This window comes from Cinclus cinclus, chromosome 2, assembly GCF_963662255.1.
Source record: "Cinclus cinclus chromosome 2, bCinCin1.1, whole genome shotgun sequence".
NCBI classification, from domain to species: domain Eukaryota; kingdom Metazoa; phylum Chordata; class Aves; order Passeriformes; family Cinclidae; genus Cinclus; species Cinclus cinclus.
In genome coordinates, this window is record NC_085047.1 from 97,850,363 (window position 1) to 97,870,014 (window position 19,652).

Consider the following 19,652-nt stretch of genomic DNA (forward strand, 5'->3'; position numbering starts at 1 on the left):
CTTTGAAGATAAAACGTCAGATATATAGGAAGATGTGAGATATGGATTATGAGCAAGTGAGGGAGCAATAAAATTAAATAGATTGTGAAGCCAAGCAACTCAGAAGCCAGAGGCTGTGTTGACAGCAAAGGAGATAGAATGAAACTAGAAAGCAGAGGGGCTGAATTGCAAAGTATTCTATACCTACAGCTATACTTAGAAGCACAGACTTGTTCAGTTTGGAAAATAGCTTTAGGATCATGGGATCCAGCTGTTAAACTAGTTCTGCCCAGTTTACTACTAAACTGTGCACCTTATTGCCCCATCTTTTAGAAGGATCAACCCCAAACATATAGTGAAGGCTAAAGATTTTACTTAGCCCTCCATTGCTTGCTTATGTATTGATGAAAATATTTTTTATTATCTTTTGCAGCAGTAGACAGATTAAGTTTTAGCTGGGTTATGGGCCTTCTAATTTTTCTCCTTGCATAACCTCATAGCATCCTTATAATCATCGTTTGAAGTCAGTTCAAACTGTTGGTACTTGTTAATCTGTCTGATCAAGCTTCTAAAATTTGTTTTAAATTTTTAAAATGGCAACTTTTAACGTGGGGTTTTTAAACTTAGTTGGGGTGGGAATTGCAAAAGCCTGAATCTGTAATTTATCTTGGGTTTTTGCCACATGTTATGAACAGTTGTATAAAAATTTAAAGCATTGAAGAGATGTCTGTGGCAGCAAAGTAATCTTCCAGTGAATTTCCCTTAGTATCACTGTGTTTTTAAGCCAGCGCTGTTAATTAGATGTATGGATGGTAAATTTTCAGGTATTTTCCTAAGTGTTATGTTCCTGATGAAAATACCTTCATTTTCTAGACCAGGCTGTTAAGCACTATTTTGGACTTTCATTACGTGCCAGATCTTTGGAGTTGGCTGTGTGTTAATGTTATTGACAAAATGGTTAATATTGCTGGCTGCCTTCTCTAGAGACCCAGATTTTTAGATGCCTGCCCAAGGCTCTATTTGCAAGAATGATTACACATTTGGTATTGAACAGAGGTCAAGATGACCGATGCTTTTTACAGAATCACAGAATAGAACAAGCTGGAAGAGGGACCACTGTGGATCATCTGTTCCAACCTCCCTGCTCAGTCATCCCACAGCACAGATTTGCATCCAGACAGTTCTTGAATATCTCCAGTGAAGGGAGGCTCCACAACCTCTTTGGGCAACCTGTTCCAGTACACGCACAGCAAAGAAGTTATTCCTTATATTCCCAAATTTCCCTTAAGCTTTCTCAGGAGACTTCCTCTTTTATTTCTTTCCTATTCTAATTGTCTCTATGTAATTGCTATTTCTTTATAGTTATTTTTAATGTGCCTTCTTAATTATGTTAAATACTTAATTATTAATTTTTGTTGAAACCAGTATTGAGAGGTCATTAGCTTATTTTAAAGGTGGCACTATGCAACCTATATAATTCTACCATTTGTTACACACTTTTTTTCTTTTGTTCTTTTTCCCCAGATCGAAGATGGGAGCAAAGCTGCAGCTGTGGACAAGTTACTGGCTGGGGATGAAATTGTTGGCATCAATGATGTGGGCCTGTCTGGCTTCCGACAAGAAGCAATCTGTCTGGTGAAAGGTTCACACAAGACACTGAAGCTTGTAGTGAGAAGGTAAGCTTGTGTCATTAGCTGGAACACCAAATACGTTTCAGCCTATAAGCTACTGAGCTATTAAATCTGCCAAGACTTGGCAAGTTAATGACTTCCATTCAGTGTTATTAACGTGAATATTATGTGGTGTTAAACTCCTCCTTAAACACAGACCCTTTGTTGAAGATGTGGAGAGAGGCAGCCTGTTGATCAGAGCAAAACCTGTGGCAGTATACTCCTTGGGTGCTGTTATGTGAGGAGTCAGGACAGTGCCTCTGTCCTCCTGCAGGGCAGTGCCCAAAGCAGGCTGTCAGCCCTGCTCCCCTGCCTTTGGTGTGCAGCCACAGGCAATATTCTTTAGTGCATGTGCCATGAGGGTCAGCTGTGCTGTGAGGAGCAGGTTACATGGGAAGCTTTTGGAAAAGCATTTTCCCACTCTGAAAGAATTTGAAGTCTCAAGCATTTCATAAGTGGTTTGCATAAACAGTACTTTTAGTTAGTTTTTAGTGAAGAAGAAAAGTGAAGCCATTTATCAAAACAGAACATGTTTTTGGTATGAAAACTTCATTTTGTCATTTTGACTTGCGACTTTTAAGTTTACACTACTTTTACTAACTTGAGTTAAAATAATTTTCATAAAATATTTTTGACAGAAGTGAACCAATGTTAAAGTAGGCTAAATCTTGCAATTGCTGAAAAAAATTCCAACCAAGAAATCTGAACAACATGATCTTAGTTGGTCATTTCCTACTCTGGTGTATCAGAACCTTCTAGTTAATTACTTTTATCAAATTATACCAGCCAGTTTTTCATGTAAGAATTTGTTAGAATCAAAAAAGAATTTTGATGCAACACAGAAATTACCAAGAATTCAATAGGTATGATGATCTAGTCCATAAATATGATGACTGTTTGAGGCATTCTCAAATGAGGACAGTCTTTTGTGAAATAGCACTGATCGGTAAGAGAGGTACAAAAGCATGCTTTTCACCTTAGAAAGTATTTTTGATAGAAGAAATTATGGGAATGTGGAGCTCTTTTACAGCTGGTAGTTTATATCCTGAACAATAGCTACTTCCAGAAGCTCTCACCAAATTTTTGTAGCACTGAGGCTAATAAATGCAAAATAAAAGACATTCAGAACTACCATAAATCATGTTGATGTTCAGTAGTTCCAACTTGAGCTGGGTATTCCAGTAAAAGCACTTGTTAGCAGAGGTTACATCAGCTGTTCCTGTTAGAGAAAGGGAGAATTTCAGGGCTGAGAAGTTTTATAGACACTGAACAATCTGCCAAGGCAGCAAGTCTTAATTACCAGGAAGGGCTTCAGACCAAGTAGAAAGATTCCCTCTCTTGGTGCTTTTCAATTTTATGACAGCAATTTGCTCAGAATATGTGAATTCTGATCTGTCTTTGGAAATGGCAGGTTTGGGGCAGAAATACCTTCATGAGAGACACAGCTGTGTCATTCTTGTTACTCATACCACATTGCTCTCTACTACATCTTTAAGGAGGTGGCAGTCCATTCCCTTCTACTATGACAGCAGTGAGAGGACAAGAGAAAATGGCCTTAAGATGGGAAAAATAGATTAGATATTAGGAAAAAATCTTTCCCTGCTAGGGTGGTTAGGCATTGGAATAGGTTGCCCAGGGAGGTGGTGGAGACATTATCTCTGTAGGTATCAGAGGTGCCTGGATCTGGTGCTGGGTGTTACCTTTTAGTGGTTTAGGGGTTACTCTGGTTGTGCTGGGTGGACAGTTGGAGTGGATCTTTCAAAGGTCTCTTCCAACCTTGACGAGTCTATGATTCACTTCACACGTGATTTTGGAGAACTTTGTTACAGCTGATCAAGTGCTGGTTTGCTGTTGGGAATTTGTGGCAATTCTCTGCAGGCAGCACAGCCCCATTGCTATACATGCCCTTGAGCACTTCGGTGCAAAACTGATGGATTTTTATTAGTCTTATCATCCCTCCCCTTTTACCTTCCTTAGCATGTGTGCAATGGTTAAAAACAAGCTAGCTGTTCAACCCAAGAGGCTGAAACAGTGGCTGTTGTTAGAGAAAACATTATTGTCTGAAATACATTAAGTACTTCCATAGCTTCCAAACGAGGCAATAGCCCTTTGGGTCATTCACAAGCCTGCATAACATTAGATAACATTTCATAAAACTTACTGAATGAAACTAGCTGGGGCTTTTTTCTTGGTTTTTCAACTTTGCTCTTTCTCTTGGAAAGTTGCCTTAGGGCATCAGTCTTTTGACAGTCAGAAACCTTTTAACTTCGTCTCATTTTATTCTTGGGCAGCTTGTTCTCATGCAGTGCTGTCGCTGTGCTGGAATAACTTTTCCTGTTGGAAGTTCAAATGATGCAGGTTTTTGTAAAAGCCTTGTTGCATGCTTTCTTTCAGAAGTTATGGTTTGAACAACAGAGTTTTGTTTTGTTTGCCCTAAATCTTAGGCTGAATTTTTATGAGTACTTTAAACAGCCATGTCTTTAAGTAAACCAGTTGTTTAGTCTTTGTGTGAGCACTACTGCAGGTCTGGATTGAATTGGATCAGGGAACTGATCTGACTGTAAAATGACTTGAGTAAGCAGGTTTTCAGCTGGGTAGGACCACCACTTTTCAGAGGTAGTCTGCATTTTAATCAATTGCAGCAATCTTGAAATGGCTGTTTTAGCAATTTCAGACTGTTTCAGTCTTCAGATTCACACTTCCTGTTCCCTGGGGAGACTGGGAATAGTCCCACGATTGCCTTTCATTGAGTTACATACAAGATGAAGTATTGATCTGCAAGTCATCTTAGCATCTTTTTGTCTGCTTGCCCTGTGTCCTTATCTAGCACTGTGATGTCTCTCTATAGCACTGGTTTAGCATTTTATTCTCTGTGAGTGTCAGTGTGATAATCTGAAGCACAAAATAGAAGGTTTGAAGTTCAACTCAGTCCTGAAGCTTAAGAGAATCTTTGTTTTAATGTTGTTCTTGCTATCTGTGGGAGTTAATGTGCATAGCCAAGATCTAGATTTTATGTGGAAAACATTTTTCTTTGGTCTCACTTGTCTTATTTATTTGTATACTGATGCAGAAGTGAAAAGCAAACTTTTAAAAATCTATTATGTTAAGGGAAAATTACTTCTTAACAAAATTCTTCTGGAAAGTAGAGAACTTTCCTTGCTATAATGTCAGTATAATTAGTTGAGGAAAATAATATTTTGTCACTGCTGAGAAGTGTGTCCCTGTGAAATTTCTTCTCAAAGCAGTAGAGCCACAGCCTGATCCTATGTTGATCTAACTGTATGTAGGAAACAGTAGAGCATGCTGTTGTCTGTTTAGAAGTCTAATGTATCTAGTGAAGACCAGGGAAAATTGCTTTAGTATGAGTAATGTATTTCATTCACAACAATTACTTTGTGTCTGTGTCGAAAGTTGCTTAAGAGGCTCATGTTGTTCTGCAGTGGTAGCTGACTTCAAATAATTATAATACCTGCTATTTTTAAAGAATAGGATTCTTGACTCACACGGGGAAGATAACACTGGTTTCTAATAAAACTGTCTGCAGTACCAAATTCTGTGCATAAATATGTTGGCTTTCAGCATACATTCTTTGCTGTATTTTCTGGAAACATTGCATAGTTTGCAATCAGGACTGTGCAACTGGCTCAACAGCAAACGGGATGTTTAAGTAGCTTACATATATTGATGGTAGAACAATTGCAGTGTACTTCTGGTTCTGGATTAAAATAGGACTCAGGAGGCTTCATGTTATTTTTCTCAAGTGAACTTGTAGAAACAATACATCTTAATTGCATGCTAGTTCTTCTATGTAGTACTGAGTAATTTCTTGAGTAGATTCCTTTCCTAGGAAAATGGCAAGCAGACTGGGTTTAGGACATTTCTTACAGGAGTTACAGGTGAATTTCTTTTGTTTGGAAGTGGTGTGCATGTCTACATACAAATGAAAATTGTCTGAGTGTCGGTACTGAATGCTGATGTTGAGGTGATTGCCATATTCTGTGTACTTTAATTATTTTGCATATACTTCTAACTTAAATTCCTTTCTACTTATTACATACTGTCTTCTTTCCTTTGCAAATGCTAGACATAAGCATATATCACAAATCCATAATAATTTTTCACTGCGCATTCATGAGACACATTAAACTGTTAAAAATTGACACATAGGTGAGGCTTTCATGTGTGATTTATTAAAGGCAAGGTGACATTTTCACCTCTAGGAATCAACTTAAGAAGTTAGATAGGTTGTCCTCTTGTCTGCTTGAGTTGTCTGTTAGCATCGGTCAAAATGGATGGGCAAGGGAAGGATCAACCTCTTCCACAGGGTCTGCTTGTGATGGGGAGCTGGACTTTGCTTACCTTGGCCAACTCTGCAGGTACTGCCAGTGCCTGAGAACAAGCTCTAAAGTTCTGGAAGTTGGCCACATTGTTTACGTATGAGGGCTTGCTGGGTTGTTTTCTGCAGCATTTTGGTGTTGTGCCTTCATGTTGCCAAAGTGCAAGCTCTTTTTGCAGCACTGAGGAAGTCCCTTGTTAAAGGAAAGGGAAAAAGAGTGGGTGCAAACACACTTGGCATCAGAAGTGTAGTATGAATACTGACATTACTGTTCAAAATCCTAACAAGGGAAGTGACTTTCAAGATACTTGTGCTATGAACACCTAGACATGAAAAATTAGGGTTATCTGTATTTGCATGGCACTTCATCAAGACAGCTAACTCTTAATTAAAGTAGAGAAGGAATTTTTAATTAATGTCTTGAGGGCTCCAGCATTGTACAGTACTGTTTCAGGCACCTGAGACCTGGGCAGAAATCTGTGAATAAAAGTCTTGACAGTCGTTTACAACGTTCAGATGGGAGATCACTGAAATTTGTCACAGTCTGAGCAGGGGACTTTTTATTTTTTTTTTAATTTAATTCCTGTATTTTCAACAAGACTTTGAAAATATAGAACAAACTGTACTAGGGCGTTCCAGGGCTGTATCTGCATACATGTACCATTGGAGTAAGAGTTGGGCAGGTGTGATAGCCCCTTGCCACCCATGTTTCTTGGAACTGACAGCTGTGGAACAGGATGTGCTGCTGCAGATCCTTTGGGAGTGGGTATTTGTAACAGATGCACAGCTTTTAAATTCAAGGCATGAACGCTTCTGTGGGACCACAGTTGTGGAAGGGCTGGGCTTTTTTAAACTCCCACTTCACAAATTCTCTTGAGAAGAAGTGGGTTAGTACATTGCTGTGGGCCCCCACTTTTGCTCTGAGCAGGATGGATGGCCAGATATGGACAAATGTGTTCCAGGTGTAGACACATACATTGCTCCCAGGCAGGTCTGGTGATGAAGAGGGAGTAAGCCATGTGTTTCAGGATATGTGACACAGCGTGACCAGGCTAGGACACCTCTTTTTCTCCTTTGCTGCTGCCAGTGAGCTACCATGGCTAACAGCAGATTGTCAGGAACCAGATAGGCACAGACATGGTGCATCATGCAAACTGCACAGCACCTGCAGGCCCAGCTCAGGAGAACATTGGGTCGGATGTCCTATGCTTCAGTAATACCAGCAGGATCTTTCTGTGAAGGAATGTTTAATGGAGCATCTGCCAAATAAACCAACCTGTGCACATATGCTCAGTGGGGACTCACAGAATAGGCCAGCCCACGTGGAGGTTTCCTGCTGCTCTGGTTTGCCTTCCACCTTCTCCGTGGGCCGATGCAGGGCTGGCTGGGCCTCCACTGTGCTCTTTATCCTTTAGCTGTGGGATCATGCACTACTGATGAAAGGGGAATGGGCATGACAAAAGGAGGAACACGCACTTCCATCTTATATTTTCATAAAATTATACCTTAGAAAAAACCCTGATGAGAACCATTTTCCCTGGCTGCATCACAGTCACTAATTTAACCCAATATGTTAGCAGTGTGAATGCACAATCCCTTTCCTGTAACCCTAGCAATACCACCCAGGATGTTTCCCATGCCTTTTTGGTGGGGCGTACATCTAAAACATACTTTTATTTCTTAATTTTCTGCCCACCTCACCTGCTTCTTAGTTGCATGAACATAATTTGATTTATGCTATTTATGAAACAGTAATGGATGCTTGAGGTGATCCTACGCTTTAGTTACTCCAGTTGGTGGTGTATTGTCCTGGGTTTCAAAGAACAAATTTTGTATGTTGGTCTTATACAGCTGCCGGAGATTCTCTCTAATACATGTAATGACTGATACATTTTCATTTTGCGGCAGCTTCCACAATTTTTTTCTTTGCAAGTGTAAAAAGTCAGCCCTGTAAAGGTTAAGTAACAGAAAGCCAAAATTACAACAGATGTCACAATATTTTACCGAGGCAACTCTGTTAGGGCAATGTTTGGGCTACTAGGAAGGCCATAATAGACATTTCCTTGTAGGTAAAAGGAACAGTCTTTAATTTGAATATGCTTATTCAAAAGGTTGCTTATAGCAGTGCTGTTCAGTTTTTTTAAGTAATTGCCAGAATTGGGCAACATGGCTTTTTTGTGGAATGGGATATCCATCAAGTGGTAACACCTTGTGAGTCGTGACTGGCTTTTAGTAGTAGATTTTTTCCTTCAATCATGCATGCACTTGTCAAAATGTTTAATTTTGAGCATGAGTAGTCTCATCCAGTTTAGTAAGAGCACTCACATGACTGAAGATAAAAAATGTACAAGTGCTTACAGGATCTAACCATAGCTTTTTACAAGGTCGTACATTGAAGTTATTCTGAAAACTGCCTTCCACTTGTGAATTTCAGTGTAGGTACTGGAAAGGTAATATACAGCCCCTTTTGCAAGAGAGAGGAAAACAAGTGAGCCTTCTAAACTTTGGGGATCTGAAGACTTACTCATTTCACTTTTGCCTGCACACACAGATAATTTTTTGTGTTCAATAACAGTGTAGATATCTTCAGACTCCTGACTGAAACAGAATTATAAAGCTACCCATTAAAGACCAAATGAATGATCTTTTTATGGCAGAGAAGATCTTTGGATGTTGAATGTGTGCATCTGTGTATTTATATGTCTTCAAATAATTGTTTGGGATTGCTTTTGAGCACTTAAGAGGGTTGGGTTTTTTAACACTAGTCAAGGATGTTGAAATGCACATGTGCAATTTCAGGAGAGAAGGAATAATACTCCTATTGCAGTGTGTTGCAGTTTCCTCCTTGTGGAAATTTTATTTTAGATTACGTATTTCAGATCCTGAATGATTGACAAGTTGGAGAACTTGGCACTTCTTACACATTTCAGCATCAAGTATCTACCATATTGAGTGTAGAGATTTTCTGCTGTGCTTGCGGAAGTAACTACATGTAACACCTTCCAATTTGAAAAGATTATGAAGAAGTTTTAAAATAATTTCTGACTCCAAACCTTAACTTCAGAAATGTGACCACTTCAAAGAAGGGTAGGAATGCAAGTGTGTTGCAGATTTAGTTACTGAATAACTGAAGAAATTTGCATCTTATCTCTTGCACAAGAAACCCAGGGAATTTTTATGGTTGATCCTACTGAATCTGCATAATACTGGATCACCTGGCAAAACAAAGTCTGACACAGAGTCACAGCTACCACACTGCTGAGTTATACAACCCCTGTGCTTCACACTGAGTGCAGAGGAAGGACAGAATGACAAAATCTGAAGTCTGGGGAAATTTCTGCTGGGTTGGTGTCAAAACCAGAGTCAGTTCTTTGATCTGGTTCATGGAGCAGCCTTGGCAGCAGGTGGGCAGCTGAACCAGGGCTGGCATCTGATGGGGAAGAAAGCCCTCTGGGGGGATGGTAACTGGTCTGTCATAGGTCGTGTCAGAGCAAAATCGCTTTCTCGGGTAAAACCTAACCATACCAGCTTGTGGTGCAGTTCTTTGGGGAGGCTCCATAATTTGCATCATGTGCCTATTGTATTTTTACCAAGATCAAGACAAAGTAGGGCTGGGCTGTCTCCTGAAATGCCCTGGGACAAGAGGAATTCCTTTCCCCACTCCTGCTTTTGGATCACCTTGGACATGGTGAGGTAAATAACAGCTGAAATTGGTGTGGGAATACACCACATCTGAGTAGAAAGATCAGTATTTGGAATGTGGTTTCTGAGGAAGCTCAAGTAATTTGGGATGACTATGGAAAGGTAAGCTTATTGTGGCGAGTGGCTGGGAGGCAAAACACACCCGTTGTTTGCAGCCACAAGCAGCACCAGGATTTCTGTGGCTGTGTGCCCTAAGGATGTGGCAAGCTCCTTCTTGCTGAAGGCAGTGTTTTGGGCTGGCACAGGCAGCCATGTGCTGCTCTGGCATTCACTCTGCCCATCCTGAGCAAAGATGGCAGGGGGGAATGTGTTTGAAGGCTGCTCTGCTTCCTGCTCCTTAGCCTTAGCCATGGCAAGAGAGCCTAAAATCCTGTGTTTTGACTCCTGCTGCTGCTGTTAGCATTAGCCCTGTCAGAGGTTGTTTTTCTTCAGTGTTAGTGGTGAATAATGCTTCTTTTGTGTTTACCTTAAAGGTTAATTTCTTTAGCACTTTACATGGCATGATAATTTCCAAGTGGATCCTGCCAGAACTGATTTATGCAATGTGTGAAGCATTTTAGATGTTTCCTAATGATAGATAAATACTCATTAAAAAATGTTTTATTATCCTTCTGAGGAATTCTGATAAATCACGGTGAAAACTGAGGTAAGAGGGTTGACATCAGGAGTTTAATACTATCTAGCCATCAAGAGATAGCAGAATGTGCAAAAAGTAAGGATGAAGGAAAAGTATTTATGTAGCTTATATAATATACCATAAATCCTAAGAGCAACACTTTTATCTCAGACATCCAGATGTGTCTATCTAGTTCCCCAAGGCAGAGCAAGAAAAACAATTCCAGAATATGAGAGCTTTATCATGGTAGTCTATTGTGAATTTAGAAGGCAGGAAGATTTATGATGTTATACCTCATACAAATTAATGTCTCCTTGTTGACAGTGCATATCTTATTTATAAATGAAATTGCTGTTCCATCTTGCTCAAGCCTGTACAATTGGGCTGAGGAACGAGGAAAGCTTGAGCAAACTGTGATGGTGAAATCCTGATTTCTTCAGGTTAATGACTGAAGTCTTCAAGGGGCACTAGGATTGATAATTTATTTGCACTTATTTATTTTCACAGACAAAAGCAGAGCATTTTGCATGTCTCTTTAATTTCTTTTTAGGTAAAATGCAATTTTTATATAAAATTTACTGGAGCATGGGATAGGAAGGGAGCTGCTGTGCTGTGACAAGGTCATACTCTTTCCAGCATGGCTTCTTTGAAAGAGTCTCTGTTGGCTGTAGTGTGGTGTTGCTGTTTGCTCCATTTTTCAGGTGCAGGATGACTGTCAAATGGGAGCTCAGAGCAACTGGTTACCTGATACATGGGGAGGAGAAAGCAAAGAGCAGGCCTTATAGGTCTTGCCATGGTTGACAGCAAGGCAAAAGGTGATTGTGTAGATCTTTGTGTAAATTTTGGCGTGTGAGAATTGGTATTTAAGACAGAATATGCTACTTTGCTGAAATTTTAGGGATTTCTACAGATAGCCATATAATAGAATTCAATCAGTAACTTGTCTATGGAAACACTGGTTCAATTGCCATTCTAAGAATATCTGAATATTAATAGGTTGTTTTCATTACTGCTTTTCTCTTTTAGATCCTCTCCTTCCCCCTAGACATCCATAAGTTATGTGCTTATATTTTTATTGTATTGTTTTAATTGCATTGTTTTTTTCTAGGTCGCTTTTTTTGGGGATACTTTTTGGAAGTAGTTTCCTTTTATGATAAGATACTAGAAGTTGAAATTGCAAAAACAGGAACTCCTTCTGTTTTGCATGGACAAAAGTGCTGCAGTTTCATTTGCTGCTTCCAGAAAAATAGGCTGACTTTGTTGTTATAATTTGTTGGCACTTTTCTTGAAAAGATAAGTAAGGAGGGAGTACAAGGTATTCAGATACTCAGTGTATAGACATCATAAACAACAACAAAGCCTCAGTTTTGTTGTTTTAAGTCATTGCATTGAGTTTTAGTCAGCTACAAACATTCAGGAAAAAAACAGGTAATATCAGAAAAGCTGCTAATTTCAGGGGTTGGAGTAGGTAATTTTAAAGGTGCAAACAGTCCAAAAACTGCTGACTAATCTCCCTTGGAAACAAAGAGAAACAGTAATTGCTTTATCTCTAATTCCATCTTCAAAAATGGAGACACCCAGAATATTTCCCGACTTTTGAAGATCAGAGCTATTGTAACTAAGTGTCTGAAGTAAATATTTTTGCACCTTTTAGATGTGCAAATAAGTCTGCCTAACCACAATCTTTTTTTTCTTTTTTTTTTTTTTTTTTTTTAACTACTCAGAATAGCTTGTGTGATTTTTGCCTGTGACTGAATCCTTTGCTGGTAGCGCTCTCTTGTGGCTGTTACTTTCATTTAAACGACTTAAGGGATTTCAAAAATATGTATATTATTTAGAAATTTCTGCCTTAGGACACAACAGTCTGTGTTGGGTAAGCATTCCTAAATTAAATGTGGTAATATATATTTTAATAATTCAGGAAGGTCAGTCTAGGTAAAAGCATCCGAAGTGTGTTTCTCAGAAGATCCAAAGGGACAGGTATATTGAGCATTCAGGTTTTTAACCTGTTCTTTTGGTGTATTTTTGGTGAAAAGCCATATCTGTCCCTGTGGACAGATGGGGGGGAGGCTTGGAGGGGAATGAAATCTGCCTTGGCAGCCAGTCAGGTGGAGGATGAGCACCTTCATTAACTGGCTTGACTTGCAGATGCTGTTGTTTCTGTGGTGCTGCTCTTGGTGATGAGCAAGTTACTTCCCACAACTTTGGCTATTAAAATGAATCAAAAAATTTATTTGGGAAACTTTTCAAGTGAAAGTGATATGTGTGTTCCTGGTGAAATCTTGAAAACTTTTCACCCTGAATCCCTGTTTCCTCATTCTGGCGATAGGAAAGGAGAGGGTGGGGAGTTAACTCTTGACCTATTCTGTCTTTTAATATGAAGTTTTTAGCTGTTTTGATTTTCAGTAAGGAGGCAAAGCCTTCTGGAAGCTCAGATTGTGGTGTGCACGGGTTTCCCTTGAACCTGGGATGTAGTTTCCTCTTGCAAGAGCAGTGAGCAGTTATTTGGTACTACATAGACTCGATACTATTGGGATTGTGCATCCAGTGTCATAGCTTTATGAGCACGTCTGCATTAGTAATACCCAGTGTGTGATGTTGGATGTAGGCTCCCTTTCCTTCTGTACTGTAACCCAACAGCAACTGGAGTAATGATTCCAGGTTGTTTACTCAGTTGTACTCTTGGAGAGGCAATTTACACTTGAGAGAAGGCTTTGAATGAGAGGGATCTTGGCCCTTGACTGTAGTCTCTTTTCTTCTGTAGGCTAAATTCTTGTGTGTGACATTTGTCTGATCACCCACCTTTGTTCATCTTTGGATCCTGTATGTCACATAAGCACTGTAATTATCCTAGTTCTTTCAGGGGTATTTTTAAAATTTCAACTAGTCTTCTGGGAAAGCTGTCATAGCAATTATGTGACTGTTTATAGCTGTTTTCCAGCAATTGTACTGCCATGCCCAGCAGACTTTGAAGTGAAGGTAAGATGAGCTTGTTTGCTGTTTTGGCTGCAGTGTAGAAGGACAGCTCAGCAGTATCTGATTGGAGATGAAGACTGAAAAGAGGCTTTTAAAAGAAAAATTAAAATTCTATTAATTAACTGTATTTTGAGGCTCAGGTTTTCTTTCTCTTTAAAATTAAGGAAATACTTAGTTTTCCTCATCTCTTTCCACTGTATCGATGTAATTCTCGTGGTTTTTTTAGACAGCAGATTCAGTAGTATCTACCCTTTGCAGTTTGTTCTTTTGTTGTGTAGAGTGAGGCTGGATTTGCTGCTGGAAGTTCAGGGGGAAAAAAAAGGGTTTTTTTCCCCTCTTGAATTTTACTTCTCTGTTTTTCCATATAAGTCACCAGTAATAATATTTCTCAGGTCTGCATCCTCATTAACACAGCAGTAACTGTGGTTGTTAGTCTCTTTCTGAAACACTGTTAGAAAAGCGAGCTGTTAAGTCAGAGCCTGCCTTTCTGTGGACTGAGTATGCACATGCTCGCACAGGCATGCGTGTTAATAAGCAAGGCATCATGCTAGGTTTAGCTTACCTTTATTGAAGGGTACTTCCAAAAAAACCTCATTACATTAGATTTAACATCTATGTGTAATCTATACTCTCACCTTTATATGAAGTGCAGTTGTTTTTTAATAGAATATATCACTCTGGCTGAGAAAGTTTTCATCGGACACCATCTTACTTTCCATCAGGTTCACGCAGTTGAGCTGTTGGACTTTGTAATTTGTAATTGTCATATGCTGACTTAACTGTATTTCTTATTAAAACCTAAATATGTATGCTTGGATGAGACCACGTCTTGCCCTTTAGCCAAACTCCTTCCTGAAGTCTGAGTATTTCTGTAAATCCATAGAACTTACAGCTTTTCCTTTACAACTATAAATGTGTCCTGCTTTCACCTGTGAAAAGCCATTCATTTTACACATGCAGGATGGGAGTCAGCCGGTTGGTAAGGATGCTGTGGTGCAATTAGTCTGCTCTCTTATAGAACATAATCAGTAAAAATTTATAGTTGTTGTTTAGTGTGATGGGTCAGTGAACCTAAGGAAAAAGGTGATTGTAGCACATAGCCCAGTGTGTAAGAAGAAAGTTTATTTTCCTTCTGCTGTGCTGATCCTTAAGGCTACAGCATAATTAATCTTTTTCATTTCCCCCAAAGAAACTCTGTGCAGCCTGTTACTGTATCCTTTATATCCTCAGGTACAATGATGGTCAGCAACCATCAAGCAAGCTTACATGTGCAAATCTGGCTAGCAGAAGGGGATTAATTGTGTGACTATGGACTAAAGCTTGTTTTTTCAGAAGACTTTTAAAATAAATTGTCCTTTGAAAGAACTCCCCAGAATTTGTAACATCAGTGTCCCTAGGGGATGCAAGGATGTACCTGCCACTTTTTTCTGTAGGTGATGATTACCAGTGCCTGTGTACTGAGGAGGTTTATTTCTAGGGATGTAACAGACTGCCCCTCTTTTAGAAGTGCTGCTTCCTGAGAAGTGTCTGGTTAAAAACATCTGTAACTCTCCACTAACACTGATGGTTCGTCAGCTCTTAAGAGATTTTATTTTAGCTTTGTCATCTCGTAGGCGACATTAACTTCTTTACAATGCAGTGCCCCAGACCCATCTCTTTACCTGCCCGTCTATTTACTGAGAAGATCGGAACAGGATAGAACAGGTCAAACCGTTTCAGCAGCATAATGTCACCGCATTTTTCATGCGCCATGTCAAACACCACTTCAAACGAAAACTAAAAATCCCTCTCCTTCCTCCTCCGTCGGGAGTAGTCCTCTGGTTTCATTTTTTGGGCTTTGCTCACCTTTTTCCCGCCGAGCTCCGCAGCAGCGTTCAGCAGCAGAGTGGCGGGTCTGACTAATCTGAAATGCTGCGGCCTCTTAGCGGGGAGCGCTAACAAGGCTCCTTTGTGAGTCTAATTATATCCCTAAGCTGGCGGCCGCAGATTAGCACGACAGCCGGTGGCAGAGTGCTGAGGGGTCCCATGCTCTGCTCGGCCGGCATCGCCCGCGGCTGCCGGGGACAGAGCCCCGGAGGGTGCCCTGGGCCCCCGCTTCGCTCCATGGCTGGAGGCTGCTCCGCCACCCGGGAGCTCCGCCTGGAGCCGGAGGGAGGAGGCACCGCCCGCCACGGAGCCTGAGTAGGTACCCCGGGCTGTGCCAGGCTGAGGGGACTCCTGCCAGGCTGGACGGGACGTGGGGACACCCGTGAGCTCCTGCAGCTCCTCACCCTTTCGTTCCATTGCTGGGATAAGATAGCGCTCGGGGTGCTTTTCTCTTGGCTTTTTTGTGTCTTTTGTAACTTGCTGGATGAGGGGGATAAAAAAGCTGTGCATTGTCGTCTCAAATGCATCCCATTGAAATTTCATTATACAGTTGTTGAAGTGGAGTGGCAGGTGTGGAAGAGGGGAAGTGACTTTGAAAACAGTATTTTGTTGTGTGCTTTCAAATTTACCTCCCATTTCTCAGACAGATAAGGCTTCACTGTGCATTGTCTTGCTGAGCAAAACCACTCGTGTCCCAGCTGGGCCAGGCACTGGGGGTGGTTTGCATTGCTGCTTTCTAAGAGGTCTGCAGCCAGTTTTCTTGGGCTGGTCTCTTCATCCCAGTATGGGATAGAGACAAATAGAGTGGCACAGTCACTCTTAGTAAAACTCTAAGTTTCAAGACCTGAGAGTTTTTAAGCCTTGAGCTTTTAGTGGTGTGGAAAGAAAATTCAGTGGAAAAAGTTTCCCAGGCTGTGAGCTGTTTGCCAAAATGTGCAGAGCTTACACAAGGGTGGAAGGGGATTTTTGTGGAACAGTGCAAGAGGAAATGAGTATGTTGATAAATGTGAGACCAAAATTGTTTGTTCTTCACGATACATCTAAAGAAAGGGTTGTGGGATTTCTCCTTGGGAAGAAGAATATGAAGTACTGAGCAAAAATGGGGGGAAACCAGAGTAATCTTTTAAATACACTTGTCTTACACAGTTTGGAGAAGGGGGAGGGAGGTAAATAATTAATTTGGGAATTTTTTTTGTCACTGCCAGGCAGTCACTGCTTCTTGCTTTTCAAGAACGTATATGTTGTGAAGGTGGGGTGCTGGAGCAGCGTGGGCTCATGTCTTTCTCTCTTATCTTCTTAGTGGTGACCAGACAGGTCAGTCAGCTCCATTAGAGGAATCCTTGATCTAGTGAGGCTAATGGACCTTCTCACACTAGAGAGCTGCTTAGGTAGGATCTGCCCACTGTATTTGTGGGGAAAGACCCCAGAGAGTTAGGATCAGTGTCTGCAGGTTGCTATTGGTTTATAATAACACATACATAACAGAGCACTGGCACATAAAATCCATCACACATTTCTGTTGACTTCACTGAACTTTGAGTAAAGCTATAAAATACTAAACTTCGGTTAGTCACTGGGAGCTCATATGTGTTATTCAGTGTGTCTCAGTGATTTTTTTTCTATACGGAGATACCTTTTCTATTCCTTGAGGTTGTTTAGACCTGTGTGGAGCTCTGTACCACCCTGGTGGTACAATGCCAGTTTTGGTTCCCATCTGAAGAAGACTAAATATAGTGCATAGAGTGCAAACAGCTGAGTGTTCAGTGTTAGAGCCTATTCACTGCTCCAAGTTTAATAATAGTGATGTAGACACAATTTGCATGTGAATGTAGTCATAGTACCTGCGTGATCTGTTAGGAGATTGTCCATAGATAGATACCTTGGTTTATGCAGGAGGAATGCATGGATGAATTCAGTTACTAAACTACTTGATCATTTCAGAGACATGCTGATAGTTCCTGCAGCTTTTTAACAAACTTCAGTAGCAGGAGTAACTATTTATGAATATTAACTAGTGCAGTTTTTCCTGTATTTTGTCATCAATTATAAGTGATCTGGGCTTGGAAAATTTAGATAGTTTCTGATTTGTTTTCTCTGTATCCAACCACATATTTCAACCTGTGGGCATTTATTCTATTTTTGCCAGATTTACTCTCTTGTAAAACTTACTCTTGGTGATAATTAGGGTGGCTAAAGATTGAGATCTGAAGGGGTGGTGTGATCTGGGCTGGAAGAAAAATCATCTATTGAAGATTTGTGCTGTTAGTGCTGTGAAGTGAGTCTGTTTTCAATTTTGCTTGGAAAGTAGCTTTTATTTTGCTGTGAAGTGACCAAACCCAGCTCTGAAGTTTAATGATGTTAAATTGGGTGCGTATCTTGGCACGTTCAGTTTCTGTAAAATAAAATATAAAAAAACCAACTAAAAACGTAGTTCCCCAAGCAAAATCAGTGCTGTTCCAGGAATCCCAGAAATGAGAGTTATGATTGGAAGTATTTTAGGACTGCCATATATCTACTCAAAATAAAGGTTTGTACTTATTCCCAGTGTATTCATATCAAGGCAAACAGCTCTGTTTTTCACAGGATGAAATGTCAGAAGGTGAAGCAGACCATAGAACCAGCCTCAGCAGAGGATCCAGCTTCTTTCACTTGCCTTACTGCAGTTGCCATCTTCCTTCCGCCTTGGGAGGGAGGGTGGTGGCTTGAATTTCTCAGGGTGGTAGGAGCTCTCAGAGACGGCATTATACCTGCCCATGCAGATTCCTTCTGCTTTCATTATGAGTCTCCACAAAATACTGGAAGTATTTGGCCTGAGTTTGTACAGGCATAGGAGGATAGTAGATCACGCTCGAAGAAGTTGCAGGGAAATATCTGCCCTTTGCCAATGGAGAAATGGTAGATGGATGTGTAAGTGTTTGAGATTGTACTGCTGCATGTTCTAATGCTGTTATGGCTCAGTCGTCAGTTGGAGATTAGGAACGGGATTTAATTTGGAGCTAACAATTGACTTCACCTGAAACTTGAGCTGCCTGGGGAGGTAAGGAGGGAGAGTTACCTTGGATGATTGTGCAACTGTAACCGCCTTATGCCTTGGGCTTCCCACACGTTAGGGCAGCTGAGATTTCCTGCCCAAATTATGAACTCTGTAACGTGCCAAAACTCTAATGTCTGTTTTAATCTGAAAATAGTTTATTATGAGAATAAAAATCCTTCTTACAAACCATGCCGTCTATCACAGAGTGATTTACAGTTGCATAGCTGCATCATTTCAGTGGAGGAAGTAGAAACTTTTACATGCACTTGCATGTGCAGTCCAGAAGGGGGTCGTCAGAAGAGGAGGTTTATGGGGGGGGGGGGGGGGGGGTTGGTTGGTTTTGGTTTGGGGTTTTTTTGTTGGTGGGGTTGATTTTTTTTTTTCTTTTTTTTTTTTTCCTTTTGTTGGTTTGGTTAGGTTTTTTGTTTCTTTTCTGGAGCAGATTTTTCTTTCAAATCTCTGTTGTCCTTCTGAGACTAAGATGCCTTAAGGGAAAATTTCTACATTAAAATCTTATTCAGTTATTTATTAATGTGGAAACTACTGTAATTTTTTACAGTACTGTGCTCATCTTTTGTCTCCTTTATGGCTAAGCTAGAGTAAATGGGTCCTGGATGCTGTGTGATGTGACCAGTATTTATCTGGAAGATTACTTGAGAATTCCAGATGTTGTAAGAATTGGCTGAGAAGCAATACTAGAGCACTTAACAAGTGCAAGCTCTGAAATAGATGAGCAGAAAGACTTTGTGTGGGCCTGTTGAGTTGGTTCTGCTTCTTACTCCAATGGGCTTTTTGGATGAAAAGAATGATATTGTTTCTAATAGTGATCAGCAGTATTATTCTAAATATTTGCTTAATTAAATGTTCCTGCAGTGCATCTCATTTAACTATTCCTTTTGTGAGTGAGCCAGATGTAAATCCAGACAGGATTTGGCTTCATCTGAAACAAGTGTTCCATTCAGGCATTTTTGTATTCAGGGAGTGACCCTGAAAGAGGAGGTGGTATGTGTTGTTTTTATAAAGCTTAGTCCAGATCTGCAAAGGTAAAAGGTGTGGCCCTCAAGTACTTGCTATGATGATATTTACCAGGAGTTTTTTGAGTTTATTGCTCACCATGAAAGGACATTTTACACAAGTTCAATCTCTATAATATTAAGAGATGATGTGATACCTCTACAGTTAAAATTTCAAGTACTGATGTTTCTGCCTCACCTGGGAAGGCACTGTTTATTGGCTTTTTGGAGGGACTAATGCAGTTACTATATCATCTGTCCTTACTTGAAAGAATGTTTAAGGCTCTTCTGGATGGACAGTGAATGCTGGCACAGAAAGTACTTTAGAAAAAGCATTTTAGTTGCTGCTGTCTAGTCCCAGGACTGTAGGAACTTGGGGCATCTAAGACTGAATTTGAGGGTATGGCAGTAGGACAGGCTTAAGAGAACGTGAAGGGAAAGGAAGTGGCTGAGGCTGTGA

At 40.4% G+C, this 19,652-nt stretch overlaps 1 protein-coding gene across 4 annotated transcripts in view; it reads left to right on the forward strand.

The window, feature by feature from the left end:
- Positions 1-19,652, forward strand: part of SHROOM2 (shroom family member 2) — a 116,434-nt gene that overhangs the window by 45,397 nt on the left and 51,385 nt on the right. For all 4 annotated transcript variants that reach the window (XM_062488014.1, XM_062488015.1, XM_062488016.1 and 1 more), the window contains exon 2: positions 1,504-1,655. In XM_062488014.1, the coding sequence (XP_062343998.1) occupies positions 1,504-1,655 (152 nt within the window). The remainder of the gene's footprint in view (positions 1-1,503; positions 1,656-19,652) is intronic.